Genomic DNA, 21,947 nt, shown 5'->3' on the forward strand with positions numbered 1-21,947 from the left:
AGACCTGATCCGGTCCAGCTGCAGACACCAGGTGAGACCTGCTGGGGATGATGATGATGATGATGATGAAGAGTCACCACTGGTTCCGGTCTTCTCCGTTCCTTCCGGTGGGGGGGGGGGGGGGGGGGGGTCACTGGGTTTAACAGGAGTGAATAGAATATCATATTAGAATATTAATATCAGCATCATTTTACCGTTTCATTTCTAATGAAGCACCCAGAGACATTTTGACCCTCCGTGGCTTCCTTATCTAATAGACACCGCAGTGACATCTGTCCATCAAGCCCCAGGTTTATCATTCACGGGGGGGGGGGATTATTAAGCTACTTATTAACGTGTATCAGTGCGTGGACTTCAACTTGGGTGCATAAAAGTGCGGGATGGTACCGCACTGTCTGAGCTGAGCTGATAAGTTATATAATATTTTCATCATGTCAAAGTCTAGAGAGGCTGCAAGTTATGATCCAGAGAAGAAGAAGAAGAAGAAGAAGAAGAAGAAGAAGAAGAAGAAGAAGAAGAGGGAAGAGGAGGAGAAGATTTGAGGGAGGAAGCGGAACCGAAGGTGCGTTCACTGTCACTTCAACAAAAAGGCCAATTCGTGCGCAAAACAGCCGAACTTCGTGGTATTCGGGTCCCTGAGGAAGATCCGTCCCACAAACGGTATTCTCGGGCCAGATTGGACTCCTGACGCCCCCTCTGCTCCCTCCCTGCCTCCCTTTGTCTCTCCTCCCTTCTCTCCTCCCTCTATCAGTCAGTGCGCCCGTTGGCACGGTGAAGATTGGAAGTGACACAGTCCTGATTAGAGCCGGCTCCTCTGCTCTCTGCTCAGGTTTGTTGCTGTTTTTATCTGTTCTTTTCACGCGTTGCTTTTTGTTTCTTTATTTTATTTTATTTTATTTATTTTCGAGGTGGGGGGAGGAGGGCGTTTTTCTGTCTTCCGAGGATGAAGGAGGGAGGACTTTTGCCCTGAAGACGCTCTGCAGGCGGACAAAGCCGAAAAAAGAAAGAAAGAGAAGGAGGACTGGAGGAGAAAGCGCAGATTTGAGTGTGACCGGTCTGACAGGATCCTCAGGACCAGGACCAGGACCAGGACCAGACCAGGACCAGACCAGACCAGGACCAGACCTTCGCTGTCAAACTGTCTGTCGCATCCACCGTCCGGAGTCCGATCCTCGCTCCGCCGCTTTGCGCGCTGCCGTCGCTCCCTCACACGGTCCGGTCCGACCCCGAGTCCAGATTCAGCTCCAGTTACCAGACTGATCCGGGTCCAGGAGCCGAACCAAAGCCCAGCCCTGGATTCAATACTCCTGATCAATGGACAGAACCTCAGCGGCCAGCAGCGCTACAGGCACACCGTAAACAGTGAGTAGAAACACACACACACACACACACACACACACAGTGAACTTAACTTACTGTAAAACATTATGATGTATGCACAAAATAAAATCACTGATCAATCATCAAGTTTCCACTCTACACCAAAATAAATACCTCAATTCTATATTATTATGATCATTATTTTTAATTATTGAGGTTATTATTAGTATTGTTGGTATTATTATAGGACAGCAAAGAAATATTTAAAATGGCCACCTATTTGTGCATCACTGTATTTATGCTTACAATAATTAAAATGAGCTAAATTAAATTCCTTTAATAAACCGTGTTATTATTTGTTGTAGTTTTATAACACACATACACACACACACACACACTCAGTGTGTGCTCTGTGGTGCGTTCAGGTCACTGTTAGTATTTAGTTTTAGAACTATTTGTTTTCTAAAATCAGATATTAAAGGTGTAAAGATTTGTGAAATAAAAACGAGAACATTTATATTTAAATTAGTCTCCAAAAACTGAGAGCCGGTTATCATTTAGCTTAATTTATTTTTGTTATTTGAATTTTTGATAAAACAGAATAATTAACAGCAAAGCTGTAACCTGTGTGTGTGTGTGTGTGTGTGTGTGTAAATGCGTCACATCTCTTCAGTCCTTGTAACTTTGTAACTTTAAGAAAAATAATAATTAATGACCAATTACAGGGCGAGCTTTCGGTGACGTTACTAATTAACACGTGCACAGGTGAAACATCAGCGTCACGTTAAACCCGTTTCACCGCAGCAGGACCGGGACCTGCTGCCCGGGCCTTGAACCTCTGACACACTCTGATTCCGGTCCGACCGAGAGGCCTCGCCTCTGCTCCGGGACCTGACACCTGAGACCGGAGACAGACCTTCCTCCGGTCCTCAAATTTAAATCCTGCACTTTTTAACTAAATGGGGCTCTTAAAATGAACTCACAGAACTTTTAATCCTCGCGTTCACCCTCAGAATCTGGATCTGAGGCTCAGTCCTCCGGACCAGCACCGACACCGGCGAACTCATTTGATTCGGTTGTTGTGGCTGATTTCTCACCTGTGGAGGTGAAACAGGACCGCGGAAAAAAATATACATTTTAAAACATACCGGCTCATTTCTGTGGGATTATTACAATTTAAATTAGTCTAATAATGAATAAATAATAATTAAAACTAACAACAACACCGCGAGGCAAACACAAGCAGCGCGCGCAGTAAAGAACCGGATGTATAAATAAAATCTCTATAAATAGATTCTGGGTGAACCGGATCGGTCTCAGTCTGGGATGTTTGTGGATCCTCAACAAAGTTTCTCCACATGTTGGGAAAAAAAGGGGCCAGCAAAGTCTGACGGGACGTGAAGAGAGAGTTTGGAGGTTTTAGGGGTGAAACTCAAATTTTCTTTGGTTTTCACTGAACCTCAGTTTTTTTTTCTAACTGAGGATGAAGATGAGGAGGAGGATGAAGATGAGGAGAAGGAGGAGGAGGAGGAGGAGGAGGGGTGATGATGCTGAAACGATCTGTGGATGGTTCGGTTTGACTTTGTGCCCGAAGTTTATTTAGTTTTAATATCAACTCCATTGTGCCATTTATTTATTTATAAATTATTATTATTATTAATAATAATAATAATAATCCTAAAAATCTGGGATTAATCCAGATTAATAATCCGACCACAGACCTTCATCCTCCTCCTCTCTGTTATTAAACAGCTGATTAGAGACAGTTCATGATGCTCTGCACACTTACATCACTAACATCTCTTATTCAGCCTGTGTGTGTGTGTGTGTGTGTGTCTGTGTGTGTACCATGTCCATTCCCATTGTGGTGTGGCTGCTGAGCTGTGGTGGACTGGTTTGGACTCAGTTTGTGCGCGTGTGTGTAGCAAAGTTTAACATAACACCAGGCTGCATTTGTGTGTATGTGTAAGTGTTAGTGTGTGTACAAACTAAGTGAAAAGTTGTGTCCCACAGCTCCACAGTGATTGTGTTGCTGTGTGCTGCTCGTGCACGTGTGTGAGTCAGTGTGTGGTCCCTGGAAGTGTTAAAGCAGAGAGCCTGTGTAGCATGCTGGCTGTGGTTTGTGCGGCTTTGTGTCAGTCTGTGTGTGACGGTGTGTGTACGGATGAGGCGTTGTGTGTCTGTAGCTGGAGGGGCGAGGCTGTAAACTGTCCTTCTATCACACGAGTTGTTTTCCAGAGAGCAGGCCTCTGTGTGTGTTTGTGTGTGTGAGTCTGGAGCTACAAAAAAACTCACTTTTGTGTGTGTGTTTGTTGCAGTTACACATCTGACGGTCATAAATGACGAATTCCACACTAATGCCACCTTCCCTCAGAGCGATCATTTCTCATAAAGAGGCGTCTCGTTGTGTTTCCAGAAGAATTTCATCCCTCACACTTTCATCCCCCTGCACCTCCAGTGTTTCACAGGCCTTTTAATATCTCCCTCCCCCCTCCGCCCTCCTCCCCCTGCCTTCTTTTATCTGTGCTGCGGAGCCAAGCATTAACCAATAGCTTGATAACCCGGCTATAAAAGTGGATCTCGAACAGGAACAGCCGTATCTCTGGATATTTTCCTATAGGTGACGCATCCCGCTCTCCCCTGCTATCAGCCCTAATAATGCCCTCATAGGTCACTCTCTCTCTCTCGCTCTGCTGCTCTCCGTCTGGTTTGCATGTTAAAGGCACAAGCCTTTGCAGCGGACACGTATCGTAACGCTGAAGAACAGAGATACTGTGGAGGCCGGTGAGAGCAGAGCAGGCGATGGAAGTCTTCCCTCTCTGAGCGCCGCTCTGTCTTCGACTCTGCCGCGTTTGGAGGTCAGTTGGCGTTTCTTACTCACACTTTCAAACTCTGAGCGTCTGGCGGTGTAACCCGTGACCCCGGAACAGGGCGCTCGTATCCGAGCTGCACTTCTCTGCTCAGTTTGGGTTGTAAAACCTGCAGTGAGAGCTGCAGAGTTTACTCCTCTGCTTTCTGTGGGAGTCACACAATGACAATGAGGCAGTGTGTGTGTGTGTGTGTGTGGCTGGGAGTAAGCAGGGTTCTTCCTCATTGTATATTAAAAAGTGTGCTGATGTTTTGCATTTTTTGTGACTTTAAAACGGATTTGTGCGACTTTTTTTTTTTTTTTGACAAACTTTATCCCAAATGTGATACACACACACACACACACACACAAAGACACAAGAGAGTGACTGTGTGCAGTGTGCGTGTCTCCAGCCGTCTGATTTGTAGAGTTTAGACTGGCTTTGAATTACACGTTGGCCTGTTTGTGTGTGTTTACGTCTTTGAGCTGGACATATTGTTTATAGGTGTGTGTTCGTTGTCGTGTTCTATACTCTTCTATTTCTTCGGGTGTGTCTGCATTTTTTTTTTTTTTTTTTGCTCTGCAATCTTGTCTTTGGCCCTCGGTGTGTATTTGTTATGTCTAGAACGTGTAATAATGTGGAATTTGATAGTGGTTTATCATCAAAACAGCAGAATCAAACATTATGTGGGATAAGCACAGGGAGGAGGCTTTTCAACCGTTCACTGTAGGAATGGAGACTCTGCTTTTTTAGATTTCACTGAAACATGACGACGTGTTCAATGAGAATCTTTAATAATTAATTGCACCGTGCTGTGACAGCTGCCCAGAGAAGCAATAAATTGAGAAATGCCTCTCCTTATCAAAATGATATTAACATTGGATACTTGTTTTCAAAACAGATATGCAACAGCTCCTCTTATCACTTCATTAACTGCTCTGACTATCAGACCTTATCCAACAATGTGGATGAATTTAGGATGAAGCCGATAACGATCTTCCTCCTCGTTTGAAGCCAGATAGGTCCGCGATGTGTCACCAGCAGGCGTTTGTCAGAGCTCACGTCTGTTTCAGGACAGTCCTCACAACAAAAGGCTGTTGCTCAACATGGCCGTAATAATTGCATAAAGCAGATTGTTTATCAGTGAGTGGCAGTGGATGTTTGTGTGTCGGGGTGATATCTACACACGCACACTCAGTCTCTGCAAAGCTGAAATGTGACAATTTGTGCAAAGAATTTTTCCAATCAATCAATCACGCTGAAATTCGGACTCTGATCTGCTGCATCTTTACACTCGATGTATTACTCTGCTCTAAAACTATCTCTCTGTGATTTCATGTGGAAAAACGACAAGTTACTTCATCACTTTCGGAGTGAGTTTAGATGTTTGACATATAGTATAAAGTGTAAAGCACCAACTGCACTGAGGGCTGTATGAAGATTCACGGTACTGTTTTTTCCTTCCTTCTCTTGAGTTGAAACAAAAAAATAAAAAAATTAAATAAATAACCTAAAATCTGCAGCTGAGTGTTGTAATAAGAAAAGTCCTGTTTTGAAAAACCCAGATTGACCCCGAATCACCAGCAAAGTGAAATTAAAGTATGAGAAGAAAAAGCATTTGCTCCACAGCTGCTGATATTTCTCATTACTGAATCATTTGTCAAATATTATCTTCATTGTTGATGTAATCGTCACCCACACCGAAAAATTAAAGCCTTTCATGTATTATCGAAGTCGCGGGGTGAACTGACTAATTGTTTAATCAACTTAACATGTCGGTTATAATTCTGTTGACATTGGGCTCGTTTAGACGAGTTTAAATGCAGACAGCTGCGTTGAGCCTAATTTAGGGGCCGGGGCCCTCTTAGGGCTCCAAAGTTAAAGAAAAAGAAAATACAGAGCCCTCCTAATTCAATCTTTAACAATGGTTTGCGTTAAATATCAAACAACATTTGTATTCATTTTTATGTCAAATCTTAACGAAGAGATTCTTTCTGTCTGATTCACGCAGAGAAGGACGAGGAGGCCTCACTTCAATGGAAATGATCAAATAAACTACATTTACCATGAAGCTGAACTAAACCAGAGTCAGAGTAAATAAACTTAATTACTGTCCACCTCTGCTTGTCACTGCTCCGTTTAAAGCCTTTAATTAAGTGTTTCTAATATACTATAATGAAGCTCTAAACAAAAATAAAAACATATAATCTGTAGTAAAATTATTGGGAAAACAGAAAGATGCCTTTTTGGCTTAAGACTGAATAAATCCTGTGTTTTAGATCAACTATAATTAAAACAAAGAGAAGGGCGTTTGTTTTTATTGGATTAGACTTGAGGACAATAAGTTAGAAAGAAATGCACTTAAACTTTTGACAGTGCGTTGGTTGTTGTGTTTGTGCGTTTGTGCTGTTAGACTTTTATGTGTGTGAGTCACCTTAGGTCGCCTCTGGAGGGCTGGAGAGTACTGAAGCCAAACTGATATTTAAGTTTGTGTTACTACTGAAAATAACTATTATTGTTTGTCTGTTATTACAACGGTGATTTTATTATATGTTGGTCCATTAACACACGAGCCAAACGCTTCAACCTGCTGTCGAGCTCACGAGCTGCTTCTAGCTGCCAAACAGACGGGATCAAAGTCATTAGAATAAAAATAAAATGTGACCGTGTGTGACCTGGTAATGACTGGATGTGGCAATATTTACTGTTGCTGAGGTGGGACATCTTATCTGTGGGATGGCACTGGGGGGGTGGGGGGGGTGTGGGGGTAAAAAAAAAAAAAAAAATGCAGAGTGCGATAAAGTTCATCTTGGTCTCTTGGGGTAAATACCAAATGAAATGTAACTGAAGCAGGATGTGAGAGATTAGACCATGCTGGGAACCTGTGTGTGTGTGTGTGTGTGTGTCAGGTCAGATGGTGAGATGTCGGCGAGGGCAGGTCAGATAGGGATCATGGGGTTGGAGGGTGGGGGGGCAGGATGGGACATGTTGGTGATAAAGACAGATTCTCTGGAGGATCTTTTTTTTTAACAGGAGGTGAAAAATGTGAAATGAAAAGTGGTGCGTTCAGGTAACCAGTCGGCAGCTCGGTGGATTTCTGTGCCTTCTTCCGTTCAGTTGTTCTTTATTGCAGCTGCAGCATTGTTAGCGGTTGGGTTTATAAGCGAAGCCTCTTTTCTCACACTGAGCATCACAGCTTCCACTTGGCTCACATTTGAACCCGCGCTGAAACTCTTTTCTTTAACTTTTATTAAATTCTACCACTTGCTTTTTTCAGTCTTTGTCTCCCACACTTTTTAATCAGGCCAAAGCTAATGTTTTTAATTTATTATTCATTTTGAAATTTTGCCCGAGCTCTTAATACATCTCAGATTGCATTGTGTGTGTGTGTGTGTGTGTGTGTGTTTTTGTGGTGGAGAGTGTTTTTCAGACTATTGTTGCTGTTGTGTAAGAAAGAATGAGCTGCTATAGAAGGTAGAGAAGACGAAGAGGAGGAGGAGACATCACCACAACAGTTCAGATGCAGAAATATGAGTTTCACACTCCAACCCTAACGCATTCTTTGTTGGAGACTGTTTCCACAGATCTGCTCAGTCATTACAGACAGAAAGCCTGTGTGTGTCTTTCTGTGGACGTTGTTTCTAATCTCTGTCGCTCTCCTCTGTGGGTCACACATGCTGGTGGAGATCGTCCAGCAGCTCGTATGTAAATAAAAGCCGTCCATTTGGCTGCTCTTTGATACTTTGGCGTTCGTCCCCTCTCTGACCTGGCAGCGTTTCTAATGGCATTAGCTTGTATTAGACTTTTGGCTGATGGTCGGTTATCAGGGGACAACAACCCCGAGGAGTCACGTTCATATGGATGTGTGTGTGTGTGTATGAAACACAAAAGTGATCCAACACAAGAGCTCCTTCGTTTAAAGCTAATAAAGCTCCGCCCCTTTACCTCTGGTCCTTTTCTGCTGCGGCCCCGACACCCAGCGTCCTGTCGACCGGAAGCTGCTGCTCATCGGTGTTTCTTATTTTTAACAGACTCTGTAAAAAAGAACAAAAAAGCAACGAAGGGTCATGAACAATACAAACGGGACGGGAATCGAACTCAGCCTTCCTGTGTTTTGTTCTCCCGTCCAACCTCCCTCTGTAGCTCCATAAACGTTTCCGCTTGCCTCTGTCATTGTTGCTACAGCCACTAGAGGTCGCTTAGCAACAGAAACCAACTATGAGGTCATAAGAGCCTGCTGACGGGCGACCAATGGGATCAGACTTCCAGACTTTCTCTTGTTTGTTGGCATAAACCTTAAAATGTGTCACAGGTATGATTTTGCTGCAGTATTTATTCCTTTTTTGCTAAAAACTGAATCTTGGGGGGGGGACTGGACTATTTGCAGCCGGGGATGAATACACGCTTGGAGTTTCAGCGAGCATTTAGAGCTGAATCAAAATAAAATGTAACATCTGTGTTCTTTATGGGGAACGTTTCCTCCAAACCTCCAACTGCTGACAGAACCCTCACCCTCACCCTAACCCCACTTTTCATCCCTGCAGACTCGTTCTCTCTGGCTGGAGCTCCTCTGGGGGTCTGGAGGAGGATGGAGCGAGGAGGGGAGAGTCCCATCACCCAGGACAGTCCAGAGCGGAGGGGAGGCAGCCCAGACCTCAGCCTCAACCTCCCACCGCCAGGGAAGAAGGGCCGCTTGGAGCTGAACGGGAGCCCGACGGGGCCACGAGTTCGCCACAATGGAGCCCCACCGAGACCCCTCGGAGGTAAGACAGTCAAAGATTCAAAATGAGGACCGCGTGATCTTTTGTCTTTATGTTCTTATTGTATGAGGATCATTCCCTTGATTCCATCTAGACTTTTCCTCCATTAACACATGAAACTAACTGAAGTTAAAACACTGTTAGAAGACTCTGATCACGTTAAATCTACACACGTTGTGTTTTTGGATCATGCTCAAGGCGACAACACGTCCGCACACTGTTGCCGGTCAGTGTCGGCGATTTTCTTCCACACTGAACCAAGAGGCAGCGTTTGGCCGAGGAACAAGCCACATCCTGGCCATGAGTGGAGTTTGGCTCCGAGCTCTCTGTCGTAGTGAGGCAGCTCTGCACGCTGAGCTGCTTCCACACTGTTAATCTACAAGTCTGGGGGGAACTGTATAATGCAGGCTTTCTAAATAAAGGAGATTGGTCCATATAAACAAGATTTATAGAACTCACTCTGGGTTATCGATCCCTGCATTCATTCAGAAAGTTTCATGTTGGTGTGTGTGTGTAGGAGTAAATACGTATTGTCTGCAGCATCATAGATGTGTTGTGCTGTTGTTTCAACAATCATTTTTATAGTTTACATTAAATCCAAATCCAAGGGACAGTGAGTTTACAGCAGCGCAATCACAGCAAAAAGAAATATTCTTGTTATCTTAATTTATACACGTGTTCCTTTGAAGGGCCATATTTTGACATCTCTAGCATTTTATTTTGAAGGGTTGATGTCTATACGCTGTATTTGTGGTTTTAAGAACCAAAAACTATCTCAGGGTAGTTTAACTTTCTGAATCCAGGCTGTGAGACCTGTGATACTTTCACGACATCAATATAGAACCCAGACCTGATTTAGAACCAGACCACATGGAGGTCTACCTGTAGACTGTATGGATCTTTCATTTGTCTGCAGGGAAGCTTCTTTGGAATAACGATATACAATATTACAATATTAATATACAATAATGTTTGGACGGCGCGGTGTCGGACAGTTTTAGTTTGTAGGTGGCCTGAAGGAAGAATCAATGAGTTGATGTGTGAATGAATGAATGAATGTTTAAAGGTCACGAAAAGGAGGAACAAGAAAAACACTGTGAGAAAAAGTGAGGAGGAGGAGGGACGGAGGAAGGGGTTTCCTTTGCTGAATGGGTGGTTGGTCTGGATTAATGACGGGTTGTCTTTGAAGAAAGGAAACTCAACGTGTCTCCTCCAAACCACACTGCTGCCACGAGGAGGACACACACACACACACACACACACACACACAGATTTAGATACTCAAACTCACCATGTGTCCAGAGTCACAAATGTCTACGCTGTGGCGTTCACACCCAAGAGATGCTGCCAGAACACACTCCCACACACAAGATACTTTAATATCCCCGTTCACTCATCCCAATACATATTAGAGGGATTAGAGGTTTGAGGCAACATCACATCATCCAAACCAGATCACACAGCGTGCGGGCAAATCACAGGACACTGGATGTAAGAGAAGACAGAGGAGCGAGCGAGATAGAGCCACACAGAGGGGGAGAGAGAGAGGGAGAGAGAGGAGCGTTGGTCGGACGGAGCTGCTCTGTGTTGACAGTTATATTTCCCTGTTGGGGGAAATTCACTTACTTGAATTGGCACGGTGCTCCAGTGTGTAATTCACTCCATGAGAGCCTGGAGGACTGGGAGCAGAGTGATTAATGAGGAGGAAATAGAAATATAGGAATTGACTGATTAAAACAACGGGTGGGATGGATCTGTGTATGTGTGTGAGGGGGGTGTTTGCATGGGGCAGCATGTGCATGTGTGTGTGCTGGGAAAAGGAGGCATATGTGTGAGTATCCATGCAGTAAAACACATTGCCATGGCCTGTATTATTAGTGCTGGGACGCTGCCTAATGCTCACAGTCCATCATTTCTTCAGAGAGCTCTAATTAATTGCCAGTTGACAGGTGGCCCAAAACCAAAAGCCTTTTAGGAAAAAGGCTGATATTGGAGCGGTAGGATTGATATTAGTGCAGGGAGCCAAAGGCAGAGACAAGTTGGACACTGGACATTTACTCAAACCAGACACTGGGAAGAAATAAGTGCTGTCTCCATTTAAATGCTTTATTGCAACATGAGGGGACCGTAATGAACGAGCACTGACGCAGGTCAAGGTGTCTGGATACAAATAGGATGAAATATACAGCAAAAGGCCAAAAAAAAAAAAAAAAGTCCCTTCGCTCTCTTTGTCATTATTAAGATGACGACCACTTCTATAACTGTCCAAAACCAACACTCTGCTGATTATGGGATGTATTTTAAACTGTACTGTTCAGTCAACAGCAGATAGTGCTAACATTAGCTGTGTAGGAGAAGCTAAACTTCCAAACATCTCCTTTAATACTCTTTAATAAATGAGAGCAGCAGCTGCCTTCGGTGCAGTGTTCAGTTCATTTGTATACACTTTGCATGTCTGTTAGAGGAGCCATTGTTATGGCGGCGTATCTAATAGACTGTTAGGTAAAGTGTCTGGAAATCTCTAGAGGACAGTGAACAACACTGTTAGAGTTGACTTAGGAATGGATAGCATTTGTTTTACATCCTGGGTTGCGTGCGTAGCATATTGAGGGTTTCAGGTGTTGCAATACTCAACAGAGGGGTTGAAGTGATTACAGGCCGAGCCCACCAGAAACATGAGCCACATGTTTGGTGTTGTTGTGATCTCAGACGATGAAAAACAGACAGACGGAACCTTCCAGGTGTTTTCTTTCCTCCGCAGGTCTGATGATTCCCGTCTTCTGCGTGGTGGAGCAGTCGGACGGAGGGATCCAGACGGACGGGTGCGAGGGACGAGAGGAGCACGCCGAGTTCGTCCTGGTCAGGAAGGATATTCTCTTCTCTCAGCTGGTGGAGACGGCACTGCTCGCCCTCGGCTACTCCCACAGCTCGGCCGCACAAGCCCACGGTCAGTCGGAGACGCCACCTACGCCGTCACACCACAGCTGAAAGGCATTTCAAATTAGTCAGAGTCTTTCTTTAATTTAATTTCATGTGTAAACACAAACAAATACAGAGCAGGGCAGGAACGTATCGGTGAATCATGATTTAAAGAGTTGGGCAAGGACAAGGGCAAAGTGTTGAGAGTATAAATACACAAACATGAGACTATTTAATCCACCATGATGGTTGTGTCCTTAAATTAAAGCAAACTACAGGCCAGGCTTGGTTCCTACGGTGTCCTTAAAGGGATACTTCAGCATTTTGAGAAGTATCTGCTTCCTAAACAACTGTCACACATAAAGGAGGAAATTGATCGTCAACATGAAGCTACAGCCGGCAGTGTGTTTGTTCAGTGTGGCACAAAGACAAGAAAACAGCTTGTCTGTCCAAAGGTAAATAAATCCAAACGTTAGATCTGCTCAGTTTAATCTGGATAAAAACGACGAGGTCTGCTGTTCTAATCGTGGTGAAGGCAACATGATTTATTCTCCTTTTAAACAGAGAAATAAGATCTTAATTCATGACAGACTGTCTTTTGACAAAGCCAACACTAGCTGCTTCCAACCTGTTTTCAGTCCTTATGCTAAGCTAACTAGCTGCTGGTTTCAGCTACGTGTTTAACATGTGGACAGGAAAGCGACGCTGATTATCTCCATTTAACTCTTAGCGTGCATGTTTTCAAAAGAACGGGGTCGGCGGTGGTGTCACACTTAAAAGGCCGCTCAGTCTGTGGACTGTTGTCTATACTGTGTCTTTAAATTTATCTTTGGACACTCGTCATCTCCTGAAACGCAGAAACATTAAGCTTGAACTCACCTCATGAATGAAGATGATGATGAAGATGATGTCGGGTTGATGCGTCCAGAGGCGCCGGCCGTTGGGAAAATTAAAACTTGATGAGAAATGAGAAAGCCGAAGGAAAAAGAATCTAAGTGACTGATATGATTAGTCTGGCAGATATTGTTAGTTTAAATGGTTGTTTTTGCTACGGTGCTGCAGTGGTTTGCACAGCAAGAAGGTTCTGGGTTCAAACCCTCCTTCTTGTGTGGAGTTTGCATGTTCTCCCTTCAGGTTTTCAGCAGTCCAGAGACCTGCAGGTGACTCTAAATTTCCCGTAGGCCTGACCGTGAATGTCTCTGTTCACATCAATGTTGCAACACATTTGACCTTTATCAACAGCGTAAAAGGCGGCTGCTGTGATTTGGATATTGTGTCTGGTGGAGATGGAGCTACACACGAGAATAACTCCGACTTCAGCAGGTCAGCGTCACATCAGTGAACCCAACTGTTCAGGACAGCAGAGAAAAGTCTGGACTTAACAACGACCTCACTGCCAAAATCAATAAAACAGAGTCTCGTTAAGTAAACGTTAAGTCCTGCAGCATCATTTAAGACGCCTGAGGTCCAACTGCCTCTTTTCTTTAGTGTGACGACACTTTCATCAAAGACGTTATTAATACTCATGATTTTCCAGCCGCCGAGTGTCTGTCCCTGTGTAAACCACAGTGGGACTGACTCAGAGTGAAACACCCTGCAGCTCCAGGGTCAAGACCAGAGTCACCTCCCTCTAATCAGAGGCCTGGGAACAAAACTGACGTGAGGTTGTGTATTTAGAGCAGACACTGCGCTGTCACAGTGGTAATAAGAACAAGAATGTTTCAAAAAACACAACTAAGACACAGACAAAGCCTGTAAAACTCATTAGAGACACAACAAAGGAATGTCTCTGCAAGACAGAAATAAATTGTGTATGTGTGAGTCTACACTACGTGTGAGAATGTTTATGAAGCAGAGGAAAAGAAAAACTGTAATTTATTGTTGCACACATGTTAGTAATCTGCAGCAGGACAGTGTCATTTACTGCCGTCTCTTCTCAAGCGTGCAGAGCATCCCATGTTTCCTCACATCGATAGAAAACAACAACCAGGGCTGAACGATGGGAGATTCCCATCTGTTTGAGATCTCCACTGTGTTGATTCTCATTCAAAGGCCACAGACACGAGTGTGCGGGCATGGTTGTGTGTGTGTGTGTGTGTGTATGTGTGTGTGTGCGTTCTCACAGTCACAGGTAATCCCTTTACTGCCTCAAGGCCAGCAGCTCTTATCAGGCCTCCAGTGTACATGAAGCAGCCGTGTACTCTCGACCTCCTCAGTCTGTTTTCCCTCGACGTTCTTCTGGTAGACCCAAGAAAACACACTGAGGGTCAAGATTAACACAAAACAACTTTTAATTTATTATCTTTTTTAACTTACAACCACTTGACATGATCACGACCTCATCTGTCTTTCCATTCCTAATTTTAATCTTATTTATTTAGAGGAACAGCAGCTGACCAAAGTTCTTTACAAACAAGTAATAAAAAACAACAACAAAAACTATGTGGCACAAAGGAATTCAGCTCTGATTTCAATCAATCAGTCTTCATTTGCACAGCACTTTCCATACAAAAGTGTAACACAAAGTGCTACACAAAGTGCGCCTTAACACAGCAACAACAGAGACAGAGGACATCTGAACTTCGTGAATCTTAATTTGGAGGAAACGCTGAACACTAGGAAGTGATGAGAAAGAGAGAGATACAGATGAAATAATATAAAACAAAAGAAAAAAAAACAAAACCCAAAAAACAGGAATTGGAAAATAATAAAGCAGAAATAAAAGTAGGAGTAATATAAAAATAAAAATAACTGAATGGAACAAACTGCAAACTGGAGTCTTTCATACATTTAAAACTCTTTGATCAGATGTTTGTCTGTGAAGGTTTAGTATAAAAGATGATCTTGGTCTCAGTGAGACAACCTGATTACATAAAAGTTGAAAATCTAAATAAATAAACCTGAAGTCTGAGCTCATTTGCTCAGATGTGGCTGTTCGCTGTGGTCAAATACACACAAATGCAACATTGTGAAACCTGCAATTACTGATTTCTTTGATTTAGTATAATCACCCTCTAAAGGTGAAATGGTGAAATGGTAGACAAACAGTTTACCATTCACACAGCGAAGTGACGATGACTCACTGATTAGCTCTGTGTTTGGTCTCCACCAGCTGCTAAAAGCTGCAGAGTCAGGTGATCACATGAATGAATTCACCACTGAAGAGCAGAAGGTCTCTGCTGCAGCTTAGCAGCATGTACACAGTCAGTCAAACTGAGGGAATACCTGAGACTAAAAATATTTAACAGCTGTAAAACTCCTGAGAATATGACGTAATGAGTCATTTACCACGTTGTGTATGAACTCGTCCTCATCAGGTTGTGGTTCTGTCTTTGTTTTAGTGTCGTGGTTGTAAAATGCAGAGCTGCGACGGAAGCAGCCCGTCGAAGTGAGTTAAAAAGCAGGCAGCACGCAGAAGCACATTATCCTCCAGTGATGTTGAAACAGCCCAGCGGGCCGGACGGCGAGCGTTTGCAGATGAATGCCATTAGCGGCACTTTTAGCCTCCAATGTTTCTGCCAAGTATCAGGGGGGGTCTGCGTCTGCCCGTGTCATCAGTAAGTATAGAAAACAGCGACCCCCCCTCCATCTTTCCTCCTTCCTATGTCCACATCAATGCAAAAAAACAGAAAGACAACAGGCCACACCAGAGGCTGCAAAGGCTCGACAGCACAGGACGAGACTCGTAGCCACGTGCTCTTGTCGACTCTCTAACTCATGTGAAGGCGTATCTGCACCCGGAGATTCACACACACTCGTGCACCGTGTAGTATCACAGGCGCACACGCACGCACACACACACACACACACACACCCCCAAGCTTCTCTCAAATGAATACTTTTTGTTTTTTAAAACAAGCGTTTATGTTAAATGAATAATTTCTGGCTTAAATTATACATTTTTTCCCCTGCGGTCTACGACCAAAATTACACAGAGTCCCAGCTATTTTCTCCCTGTTTGAATTGTGTCCTGCATTCTTGTGTCCCAGCGGTGTATTTAAAGTGCCAGCCGAGGACCATGGCCTTTCTTTAATTAGCTGAGCCCAGTAATTAACTGGGAGATATTGTTTATTTCGATTATAAGGGTCTGAAGGCTTTTATAGAATGGATGGGAGTAGACCTGTACTTTACGGCTTTTAGTCAGTGAACAGTTAACAGTGGTCAGTGACAGAGGGAGGGAGAGAGAGCATTGTTGCAGTGCCACGTCTAACAGGCCACAAAGGGTCACTGCTGGAGAAAATGTCAGTTATTGGCCGGACTTCTGAGGGGAAGTGTAGTCCTGGTTCTGGTCTGGCCCTGTCACTCGGTCTCTCATGAGTCGCTCTCCTCTCCTGAAGGCATTAATTCTTAATAAAAGACTTATCAAAACCTTATAAATAAGTCATTTCTGGTGAGTATGCTCAACTCTTTGTCTTAAAAAGAAAACACCCTGAGATAATAATTCAGTCCTGCGTACTCTGTTACTGTTTAGTTTTATACACAGAAACAAGGTAATTGAAGTTTGGGTGTTTTCGGAGCCAATTATGCATCTTCAGATTCCATAATTAAGGCTTCGGGGAAAAACTATTTATATTCCTAAATAATTTTTGTGTGAACGCAGCATCTGACTCCTTCAGCTGAAGCTCCGGCAGAGAAAAGCCCATCTGACGGAGGAGACGTGTGCAAAGAGGGGCGGCTGTCACTGTGTTGTTTCACTTTGAGTCCGGTAGTTCAGCTAAATGGGGTCAGCTCCTGCTAAATCTCCCAGAGAGCAGTTAAACTGTTTCTGTCACTCATTCTGCTCAGTAATAAAACCGTAGAGAGGTCTGAGAACATGATGTCACCCACGTCGTCTGATAATCATAAAGCTTTTAAAGCTGCACCTGAAACAACAAACGGGTTCAATCACAATGCGACTTCTGATGTTTATTGTCCTCTGACAGGACAAGCCAAACTGTGCCGAACAGAAAACTGTCTGGATGAACCGTATGAACTGAACTCCTATCAGCTCATCATTGACCGACCACTTGCTGAGCATCTATCTGCTGCTTGACAGCCTGAATCCTCAGACATTCTCAGGCTCTTCAAAATGTGAATAAGTTGACAATTAGAGATTAAAGCAATCTGCGATGATGTTGAGTAAATAAAATACAAAAATGTGAAATATAAGCAGACTAAAGATTGTATGTGATAAATGGTAAAAAACACACTAAAGTATTTGAAGGTCAGTATGGGGACAGTTGGAATTGTTCATTAATGTCCGGAGTCAGTTAGCAATTACAACTTCTCCTTTAGTCCGTGAAGTTCGTCCTATAATATTATTATAGTTATAAACTGTTCCCATACTGTACTGCTCATAAATGTAAATACAGAAGGACACACTCTTAAAATTTGTTATTATTTAAGACAGCATGCCTAATTAACCGTTAAAGAAACTTCATTCAGGCTTGTTAGAAAGTTAGATATATTTTAAGTTAAACGATCTAACCTTTGCTGACATTTTGTTGTGTTTTTGTGTCCGAGGGCTGCAGTGTAAGAGAGAGAGAGAGCAGAAGAAAACTCCCAGGAATGAGTGAGTTTCTGAGGGTGGACTGGTGGAGGATAGCTGTGAGTCAGGCGCGTGAGGTTTCCCTCAGTGTGTACCTCTGGGCTGGAACCTGGAACCAGTTTGGAAGGAGCCCAGCACGCGGGTGCAGGCTGCTGCGACCATTACGTCTTATTCTAGCGTGGGACAATGGGATTACTGTGTTGTCGGTGGAGGTGGCGGTCACACAAAGGGCTGCGTGAGCGTCGACGAGAGGAGCCGGGGACATCGTTGGGTGTCTTGTGTATGGATTTGCGTTTGTGCGGATGGTACACACTCAGACATGAGCCAAGCCGCCAGCCGGCCACATGAAAGCTCGTCTCTGGGAGGTGGAATTTTAATGTGGAAATGGGAACAATGATTTCTACTTTTAAATGTGGAGGAGAAGCAGAACCCATTGAACACAAACCGAAAATGATGGATCAATTATTAATACATTTACCATCCCACTGTGAGCTGTGTGTGTGTGTGTTTGCATGCAAGCTGGTTCATGTATGTGTCCACTTCCCTGTGTGCTGTCATGTGTCCTCTGTGTGCGTTTGTGTTTGTCTGCTTATTCATGCGTTTGCTTCCACCCAACTTGGCATCAGTGAAATTGTTATGGCTTCCCTCTCAGACCTTCTGGATGCAGCGTGCAGGAAATAGCCAGCAGATACAATTTGTGTGTCTGTGTATGAAAAAGAGACAGACAGGAGGAGAGGAAGACGGTCTCAGAGTCATAAAATCATCGGAGTGTTTCGGACATGACAACTTCCCTCGCTGTAGCTGGTTCTGTTTGGGCTCTGAAATGCCTCCACGGTGGTCTTCGGTTCCTCTGGGGTTCTTCCCTGCCCCCCCGGGGCTGCAGTCCATTCACTGATGCTCCCCCTATGACCAAATAATTAAGAACACAGGCCGACGCAGCCTGAGTGGAATCAAAGATAGAGCTGAGCTGTAAACACAGAGCAGGGAAGAAAGAAATAAAGAAAGAGAGGGGGATGGGGAGCAGAGAGAAATATGAAGAAAGGAGGAGGAAAAGGGAGAGGAAGATATGGAGGGGGGAGAGAGAGAGAGAGACTTCTCGGGCCCCGTCTGGATCTCATTTAGAGGAGAGTAATGTGATTAGCTTTGTTTAGTTTTCACAGCTCCAGCCAGTCCCCATGAAAAACCTATGCGAGTGTGTGTCTGTGTGCGTTGGATTCTATGTGTGTCTGTAGGTCTGTATGTATTGTCTTGTGCCTCTTTGGATCCTTGAACTAGACTCAAATCCAAGAGAGTCCAAATTAACTCGTGATGACACTGAAGACACACAAACTCTGATTGAGTCATAAACACACAAACACACACACACACACAGACACACGGGGCTCTTCTCTGTGTGCGGTTTTGGAGAAAATGTTGCACTGACACACACCTCAAATTATACAAAAACATCAGATACAGCTAGAACACAATCCAACACAAAGACGTGTGGCACGATTCAGTTGTGGAACACAAAGCACCATGAAAATGGAAAAATCTGCAGACATTTTCCAATAATATTTACAATGTTTGTCTCCTTTAGAGTACGTGACCTATGAAGGTCTGCCCCACCTGAGACCACAAAGGCGTAAAGGAGAGGTTCTGGTCTGCAGCTGATTTTCATTTCAAACAAACAAACAAACAAAACGGAGGTTTGAAGGTCCTCAGTTTTAAGAGTTTTGTTGAACATATTTACATTCAACACTGTAATCTTCTCTATTGGGTTTGTTTGCTTTCATTACGGTCTCACCATGAATCTTGGGACATGAAGGAGTTTAGTCTGGACATGACCTGTCCATCTCAGGGACGGCACACAGAGACAACATGCACCATGGCGGACAATTCAAAGTCGGCAATTACATAGGAACTCTTGCTGTGAGGCAACAGTGCTAACCGCCGCAGCACCTGGAACCTAAACTGTAAACGGACTTCTACAGCTGGGAAATCTGTCCTCGCCCACTAACAGAAAATAAACACAACAATAACAAAAAACATCATGTCTGAGGGAAACACAGCCAAATCTAACATCTTTTTCTGACCCGACATGTAACAGAGGAGGCCATGCTGTTCTTACTTCTCTCCTGTTTGTATTTACGTAAAAAGTCAAGATGTGAGAACAAATAAAAGCGGAGTCTGTCCTGTCTCTGTCCAGGTATTATCAAGGTGGGGAGGTGGAACCCTCTGCCAATACACTTCCTGACCGACGCCCCCGAGGCCACGGTGGCCGACATGCTGATGGAGGTCTACCACATGGTCACACTCCGCATCCAGCTACAAAGGTCAGTCTACACTTTGACACTTCCACACGTTTATGACCCGAGAACGAGCGACGGTATGACCATATTTTAGGACTCTCCATCCTGCTGCATTGATTCCAGCAAACGGCTGATGTCACTGTCGCTTATTTTACCGCATTTATCACATTTGATGGCGGCAATATTGAAAGCCTGCAGCTGCAGCTGCGGCTGCGGCTGAAGGAGCCGGTGAGGATTTATCTCCTATCTGTCTCCGTCAGAGAGAGCCCGGGTGCCAGGAACTCCTCATTCCCAAGAATAAGTGAAGCAGGATCTTGATGGACAGATAAAAACTGATAAACTCCAGATGAGAGGGTTATTATTGTTATTGTCTTGGCAAATACCAGCCAGGTTGTTGTTTACATGTTTGTGTGTTTGTGTGTATATCCTTGGCAACAGCGGAGTGTTGCAGACTTTGTGTTTCAGTGTCAAAATGATTCACTTGAGGTTAAAATGGCATAAAAAGGGGATATAGATCTATAGGGGATGTTTAAGGGAACAGAGCTGTCAAAGGTAAATTTAAGTTTAGATTTTATGTCAGTGAAGCTACAGACAATAGCTGGTTAAAAAAAGTTAGCAGCATGAAGCTACTGCTAGCAGATGGCCAGTTAGCTCAGAATAAAGATGAGAGCATGCTGTCTGTTTAATTTGTTTAAAAACTGTTTCCAAGCCTCAGTAGCTATTTCAACCTTTCAGTGAAATGACTCCAACAAACAAGAAAACTTACCGATTATTCATTTGAATGATTTCCTATTAAATCTGTTCCATGTTAACGTAATAAACTTAATGAGAGAATGAAATGAAACTCGTTTTTTTCTTACAATTTATCAGTTACTAAAGAAAATAACAGCCAAACGTAATGATGATGATAATTGTTGGTTCTCCTGTTTTCTATTAATTGCTTGACACAGAAATAATTTGATTGAACAAAAAAAATGAAAGAAGGTTTGGAGACAGACTCCTCAGAACAGAATGGTACGGTGCAGTTTGCACTTTGATTTAAGTTAAGGTGGTGCTCCTGTGCTGGCTTGTCTCTGTAGTTTTTCGAAGCTGGAGGATTTGCCCTGTGAGCAGTGGAACCACGCCACGGTCAGGAATGCCCTGAAAGAGTTGCTGAAGGAGATGAACCAGAGTACTTTGGCCAAAGAGTGTCCTCTGTCTCAGGTAACTACTACAAGACAACACCTTTGGCTCATCCTTCTCAGACACACTGACATTCAGACTGAAAATTTGATTATTGATGCATTTGGATCAAACTCCCATAAACTGAAGCACAACCTCCTTATCCTGGTCTTATAATCACTTGTGCATGAGATTTATGTATGAGTGTGTGTGTGTGTGTGTGTACTGGAGCTCTGGTGGGGGTGTTGATCGCAGCATCAATTGCAAGCATATGTGTGTGTGGCTGGAGATTCCCTTTCTGCACTGGCTCAAGTTTCCATGGGTGGCTTCCAATCATGATTAATGTTTGTCTCTTTCTATTTTGTGAGTGTGAGTGTGTGTGTGCGTGCCATGTGGTTGTTGCGTGAGTGTAACAATTTCATACCATGCTGGTTGTTAATTATCTCCCCCTTCCTCTCTCCCTCCCTCAGAGTATGATTTCCTCCATAGTGAACAGTTCCTACTACGCCAACGTCTCCACTGCCAAATGCCAAGAGTTCGGCCGCTGGTACAAGAAGTACAAGAAGATCAAAGGTGAGCAGTGCAGGTGACACCCGGTCCAACGCCCCCACCTCCCAACCTCGTGCCGGTGCCTACATTACCCACAATGCAACCCGACCACTGAGGGTGCGGTTAGAGATTCAGGTGCACTCTGTTCGTTACAGCCGATGTGTCATGGCTGACTACAGAGGCCTGATAAACCAACTCCAGATTTACTTTTTGGAGCTTTTAAACTTTTAGTCTTCAGCCCCAGCAGACTGTGTCTCATGTGACATCACATCAGGTCAGTGGCCACACTTCCTGTGACTCCCTGAAGCAGCTTCAGAGTTTACACATGTTGTTACAGCCTGAAGTGGGGCCTCCCGCCCTTTTGTGCCCCTTTTTGAGTGACTGATGAAACCAAAGAGACGCAAAATGACTGTAGAGAAGAAACGACACAAACAAAAACAACCACAAACGATGTTTCTTTGAATCTGTGGCTCTTGCTGGTATGTCGGATGGATGGGGGCCCTTTTTGCATTTATGTGCTTGGGGTGGGTGGGGGGTTAATTGTGTCATTAAATAACAAGCTGCTCCTCAG

General features: G+C 43.9%; 1 protein-coding gene across 4 annotated transcripts in view; it reads left to right on the forward strand.

The window, feature by feature from the left end:
* The first annotated feature begins 964 nt into the window (after positions 1 to 964).
* The window catches only part of satb2 (SATB homeobox 2), a 37,261-nt gene continuing 16,278 nt past the window's right edge, over positions 965 to 21,947 (forward strand). For 2 of the 4 annotated variants that reach the window (XM_029529706.1, XM_029529707.1), the window contains exons 1-6: positions 965 to 1,362; positions 8,714 to 8,932; positions 11,691 to 11,876; positions 19,564 to 19,690; positions 20,746 to 20,869; positions 21,298 to 21,400. In XM_029529706.1, the coding sequence (XP_029385566.1) occupies positions 8,758 to 8,932; positions 11,691 to 11,876; positions 19,564 to 19,690; positions 20,746 to 20,869; positions 21,298 to 21,400 (715 nt within the window). In that variant the 5' untranslated portion in view covers positions 965 to 1,362; positions 8,714 to 8,757. Of the gene's footprint in view, positions 1,363 to 3,928; positions 4,179 to 8,713; positions 8,933 to 11,690; positions 11,877 to 19,563; positions 19,691 to 20,745; positions 20,870 to 21,297; positions 21,401 to 21,947 lie in introns of those variants that run through there. The other 2 variants (XM_029529705.1, XM_029529704.1) reach the window with 2 other exon arrangements.

This window comes from Echeneis naucrates, chromosome 21 (genome assembly GCF_900963305.1).
Source record: "Echeneis naucrates chromosome 21, fEcheNa1.1, whole genome shotgun sequence".
Classification (NCBI taxonomy): Eukaryota; Metazoa; Chordata; class Actinopteri; order Carangiformes; family Echeneidae; genus Echeneis; species Echeneis naucrates.